Source organism: Strix uralensis, chromosome 30, assembly GCF_047716275.1.
Source record: "Strix uralensis isolate ZFMK-TIS-50842 chromosome 30, bStrUra1, whole genome shotgun sequence".
NCBI lineage: Eukaryota > Metazoa > Chordata > Aves > Strigiformes > Strigidae > Strix > Strix uralensis.
Genome location: NC_134001.1, coordinates 245383 through 251105, shown reverse-complemented (window position 1 = coordinate 251105; position 5723 = coordinate 245383). Strand labels below are relative to the sequence as shown.

The window sequence follows — 5723 nt, the reverse complement described above, 5'->3', positions numbered from 1 at the left end:
CCCCCTCTTCTGTGCTGCCTTCTGGGGGGGGCTGTAAAGCTTGGGGGGGAGGGGGGGTGGGGGGTGTGAACCAGGGCCCCTGTGCCCCACAGGGCTGGGGAAAGGGGTTACACTGCCCCCCGGGGGGCGGAGAGAGGGTTGAAGCGGGACCCGGGGCGGGGGGTTGAAACGGGACCCCCGGGGGGGGGTGGGGGGTGTTGAACCGGGACCCCGCTCCGGGGCGGAGGCTGAGGCGGCTTCAGCGCCGGCTGCGCACATGCTGCACCCTTACAGCCCGCCTCCGCTTCCGCCTCCTCCTCTCATTGACTCTGCCGCCGCCGGCCCCGCCTCCCCGCCGCCGCCATTGGCCAGCACCCGCGCCGCCATTGGTGGCCGGCCCTCAGTCCCCGCCCCTCGCGTCTTGCTCCCGTCCCGTTTCTCCCGTGTCGCCGCCGCTCATTGGCTGGAAGCACAGCGAGGGGATTGGCTGCGGCGGCCGCGCCTGCGTCTTGGGGCGCGCGGTGCGGGAAGATGGCGGCGGCGGCGACCTGTGGGGCTCGCGCCGCCCTGGGCGCCTGCCGCGCCCGCGCCGCGCTGGGCCGGGCCGGGCCGCGCCGCGCCGCGCCGCGCCGCGCCGCCAGCGGCACCGCCGGTACCGAGGCGGTGCTGCGGGAGCGGCTGCGGCGGCACCAGGCGGGGGCCGCGATGGGGCTGAAGCTGGGCCTGGGCCTGACGGGACGGGCGGGCGGCGTGGGGAGGGGGGGCACGGGGGCTCCACGGGTGTCCCCACCTGTCCCCAGCTGTCCCCGGGCTTCTCTGGGGCCCCCGCGCATGTCCCTGTCTTTCCTCGGGGGGCCTCAGCCCTCCCCGGGCGCCCCCGGGGGTCTCTGACTGGCGCTGGGTGTTCCCAGAGCTCCCCGGCTGTCGCTGGCCATCCTCGGCCACCTCTAGGCCTCCATGGCTATTCCCAGGGTCCTCTGGTTGTCCCTGGCCATCCTCGGCCACCCCCAGAACTCCCTGCCCATCTCCAAGTATTTCTGGGGCTCTCTGAGCGTTCCTGACCATCCTGAGACATACCTGGAGGGTCTCTGAAGGTCCCTGGGGCTCTCTGGGTGTCCCTGACCATCCTCAGACATACCTGGGGGCCGCTAAATGTCCCTGGTGTTCTCTGGGTGTCCCCGACCATCCCCAGAGCTCCCTGGGTATCCCTGAGTGTCCCCAAATGTCCCCAGAAGCTTCTGGACTGTCCCTGGGGCTCCCTGGATGCCCCTTGCTATCCTCTGCCATCCCCAACTGTCCTCAAGCGTCCCTGGGTGTCCCCAAGCCCCTCATCACGGTGTCTGTGCCCCCTCTCTGTGTCCTCTCGCCTCACAGGCGACAGAAGGACCCCTGGGACACACCGCGGGGCTGGAGGAGGATGAGGAGGAAGAGCACAGCCACCTCCAACAGTGGCAGCCGGAACGCCGGCTCCTTGGCTTGAGGGGCGGCCGGCAGCGCCACGCCGGTGAAGCTCAGCCCCACGGTGACTTTTGGCACTGCCACCTCCACGGCTGGTAACCGCGGGCCGGTACCTGCCGGCACTTCGGCAGCACCGCCAGCAACCTCCGTTTTCACTGGCGGCTCCTCCATCGCCTGCGTTTTGGTGGCGGCCGCTTCCTTCACTGTTAACCGGGACGGCGTCACGCGTGGCCGTTTGGGCTCCGCCGCGGGCAGCACCGCGGTGGCTGCGGCAGTTGGTGCTGCTTTGGCAGCTCTTCGGCTCTTCACCAGCTTGGGGAGCTTGGGAGGGGCAAACTCCACGGCCACCGCGCTGCCGGCTGCTGCGCTCACTGGGCCAGGGGCCGCTGGCAGCTCCTTGGAGGGCGTCAGGATTGGGATGCTCTGGGTGAGGGTGCGGGAGATGGGACCTGGCACCCACCACACTCATGCGTCCACCTGTAGGGACCCCCAAGCATCCGGCATCCCCAGTGGCGCATCCACAGGGCCCCCCCGAGCATCCCCCATCCCTGTCCTGCATCCACAGGCCCCCCCCGCACCCCATTCCTGCACCCACAGTCACCTACCAGCCTGGCCAACTTCCACTGGTGCCCAGTGCCGGTGCCGCCGAGGCCTTCGTGGACATCGCGGTGATGAGCTACCTACCCACCACCGAATTCTCCCGCCCCCAGAGGTTCGTGTGGTCTTACGCCAACCCTGACTTGCCGGCAGCGGTGAGGCTGAACCGCTTTCCCTGCCCAGATTTTGGCCGGCGATCGATAACCGGCTGCGGAAAGCCGTCTTTGAACGCCGGGTCAAGGTCCGGTTGTTGGTGGGTTGTGGCGGCACAGCCGAGTCACCATGTTCCCCTTCCTCAAATCCCTTGCTGCCATCGCCGATAACCAGACCCACTACAGCGTGGCGGTGGTGAGTGTCGCGGCCTGAGCGCGGCGTGCCGGCGGGCGGCGGTTCGGTGGGTGCTGGGTGACAGTCTCCTCGCTCCCCGCAGCGGCTGTTCATGGTGCCGGCCAGCGCGGCACAAGCCCAGATCCCCTCCGCCCGGGTGAACCACAACAAGGACATGGTGACGGAGAAGGCGGCGTATATCGGTGAGCGCGACGTCCCCGCGTGCGAATCGCCGCCGGCTGCTGTTGGGGGCGGGTTTTGGGGTGTGTGTGTGTGTCCCCCTGACCCCACATCTCCTTGCAGGGACATCCAACTGGTCCGGCGACTACTTCACGCGGACGGCGGGATCGGCGCTGGTGGTGAACCAGACGCTGAGCCCCAGCAGTGCCGGCACCGCCACCGTCCCTGCGGCCGGCACCATCCGGGAGCAGCTGCAGGCGGTTTTTGAGCGGGACTGGAGCTCCCGCTACAGCGCTGACATCAGCGACGCTGAGCAGTGGGAGAGCCTCTGCGGCTCCCGGTAGGCGCCGGGCAACGGGCCACCGGGGAACTGCGGGTTCCAGCTGTGCCGAACTCAGCCTCCCCGCTCCCGTTTGGGGAAAAAAACAAGTTTTTGTGGTGTTTGCGGTGCTGTTACTGAGGCAAGGGGTCCTCTGCGCCGCGGCGATGGAGAGCGCCGGGCCTTTGCTGAATGCCGTGCCGGCACCGGGAGGGAAGCCGGGCGCCCCTCGAGTCTCGGCAATGCCAAACCCACCCCGGCAAAGAGTCAGATGAAACGCTTGGCTGTCGGCAAACCATTTATTGGGGGATCGCTGCAAAAACCGGTGCCGATAGCATCTGGCACAGCACATCCTGGTGCGTCCCTGGCTCCGTTCTTCTCTACCGGCGTGGAGCCAGGTCTTGCTGCTCAGGGTGGCTGAAGGTGAGGAAGAGGAAGGTCTTTGGGGAGCTCTTCTCTGCCAGGGGGTGTGCCAGGGTTGCCACGGTGGCTCAGCAGTGATGTGAGTGTTCCTGGCTCTGTGCCGGGAGGAGTGTGCCAGGTAGAGTGGGGGAGTCCCAGTCTGTCCCCTGGAGCCCATCCTTGGGGACAGGGATGATGCTTGGCGGCTTGGGGTCGCACCGCGTCACCGGAGCTTCCTGCGAGGGAGAAGGGTGGGGAGGGGGTGAGCGGCACCCACCTTGGTGGGGACCTGGGACACCCAGGGACCCTGAGCACCCAGGGATTCTGGGCACTCATGACATGGGGCACCAGGGACCCCCCAGCACCCATGATCTGGGGGCAGCAGGGACCCCGAGCATCCAGGGCCCCAAAGCACCTGGGGGACACAAAGCCACCAAGCACCCGGTGTCCCAGAGCACCCACGCCCAGGAGCCCCCTGTCCCTGCACGAGCCCCCCCCCATGGCTGTACCCTGGTGTGGGACGAGGTGTTCGCTCTCCCAGGCAGGTTCTGCTCCACGACGCTCCCAACGACCACGCTGCCATCGTGGCGGCCACGCTGTTCCCGGCTGCCGGGGGCCCCCAGCACGATGGAGTTACCGGCAGCGCGCTTTGTCCCAGGATGCCGCTGATGCTGGTAGCGCCGAGTGCCGTGGCGGGTGGGGATGGGGGCTTGGCAGACGTCCTGCGGGCTCGTGCCGCTGCCGTACCCGCTTGGCTCAGCCAGGCTGAGCCCTTCCATCTGGGTGGTGGCCTCCTGGATGCCGCGTTGGCTGGCGGGGATGAAGGCACCTTCCTCCGTGCCAGGGAAGAGCTGAACCGCGCTGGCATCCTTACGGGATGCCCTCAAGTCCTTGTGGCAGAGCTGGTAATACTGGGTGGCCTCAAAGCTGGACTTCACCTGCTGCAGGGAGATGAAGGGATGCTCGAGGGCGGCGCTGGGCGTGATCCTCTCCTGTGAGTCCCACGTGAGCATCGTCTTGAGCAGCGCCACCATCCCACGCAGGTCACAGTGCTCGGCCAGGGCTTCCTGGCCAGAATCAGACGCCAGGTGAATGTGCACCGCCGCCAACTGATCCAGCGAGGAGAAGACGTACCTCCTCCTCTCCACCGGCTTCGCCATCTCCTCGCCCGGTGGTCTGAGCTGCCAGGAACCGGTGGGATGTGGCACCCGTTGGAAGAAGGAGCACGTCTTCCAGCCAGCGCAGAGCAACTCACCCCATGGTAGCCCCAGGGTGGAGCAGATGTAGCGGACCTGGTCGTACTCGTTGATGCCGGGGTAGAGCGGCCAACCCAAGTGAAGCTCAGCCATCACGCCACCCAAAGACCAGACGTCTACCTTCTCGCAGAAGGGCAACCCCAACAAGATCTCTGGTGCCCGGTAGAAGCGGGTTTGGATGTAGGGTTGCTTGATGTGGCAGGCCTCGGTGAGGATGCAGGCTGAGCCAAAGTCGACGAGTTTGACGTGGAAGGGATAGCGTGCGTGGTCCACCAGCATGATGTTCTCTGGCTTGAGGTCAGCGTGGATGATGGAGAGCTCCTTCAGCTTGAGCAGCGCCGCCAGCAGCTGCACTGTGACGGTACGGATGTGCCGGACGGGCGACGGCAAGAAGTTGTTCTTCTTTTGGAAGTCCCGGAGGTTTTGCTCCAGCAGCTCAAAGACCAGGTAGGTACAGGCACCGTCAGCAAAGGACTCGAGGAAACGGACGATGTGCGACTCCTCAGTGTCCACCCCCCGCAAGGCCCGCAGCAGCTTCAGCTCATTCTTCACCACCCGGCCGTGGTAGCGTTTCTTCTTCAGGATCTTGATGGCCACCATCTCCCCCGTGCTCCTCCGCCGGCCCTGGGCCACCTCCCCGAAGGTCCCCTTCCCCACCGTGGCCACCAGGTCGTAGCATTCAGCACCCACCACCAGCGTCCCCATGGTGAGTCGGCTCCTCGCCAGGGGCTTGTGAGCCCCCACTCTGCAGCCACCAGGGGCTTGTGGCACCCAGACACCTCAACCTGGCCCCCAACAATGCTGCTGGTTCTGGCGTTGCCGTGGCAACACCTTTTGTTGCTGGTGTCGTCCCCAGGAGCAACCGTTGCCCCGCACAAAGGACTGGAACCCCGGCTGGAGGAACACCCTGAAACCCATCCCTGGTCCCCTAAAACCCATCCCAGCCCCACAAAACCCATTTTCAGCCCCAGAAAACCCAGCCCCAACCCCCTAAAACCTATCCCCAACCCCCCCACCTTACCTCTGGTCCCCCAAACCCATCCCTGCCTCCCAACACCCATTCTCTGACCCCACAGACACGCTCAAGTCTTTTTTTGGGGTTAACATTTATTTGGGCCGAGCTGAGAGCAAGGGGCCAGGGGGTGATGCTGCCGTCCCCCCCACTCCCTGGTTAATAGTAACACCTGGAAAATGAGCAAAAAGCT

At 66.3% G+C, this 5723-nt stretch overlaps 1 protein-coding gene and 1 pseudogene across 3 annotated transcripts; one reads left to right on the top strand and one right to left on the bottom strand.

Moving 5' to 3' along the window:
- Positions 1–1847: 1847 nt before the first annotated feature.
- On the top strand, positions 1848–3211 carry LOC141935955 (5'-3' exonuclease PLD3-like). 3 transcript variants are annotated; one of them, XM_074852642.1, is made up of 4 exons: positions 1848–2149; positions 2362–2382; positions 2465–2564; positions 2665–3211. In XM_074852642.1, the coding sequence occupies exons 1-4, from the start codon at positions 1856–1858 to the stop codon at positions 2883–2885; spliced, it is 636 nt and encodes a 211-aa protein (XP_074708743.1). In that variant the 5' UTR covers positions 1848–1855; the 3' UTR covers positions 2886–3211. The 3 variants fall into 3 exon arrangements, with proteins under 3 accessions (XP_074708743.1, XP_074708744.1, XP_074708745.1); XM_074852643.1 differs by lacking the exon at positions 2362–2382 and adding an exon at positions 2218–2287; XM_074852644.1 differs by having other exon boundaries at positions 2008–2382.
- A 140-nt stretch (positions 3212–3351) lies between these two features.
- Positions 3352–5723, bottom strand: LOC141935914 (homeodomain-interacting protein kinase 4 pseudogene; annotated as a pseudogene).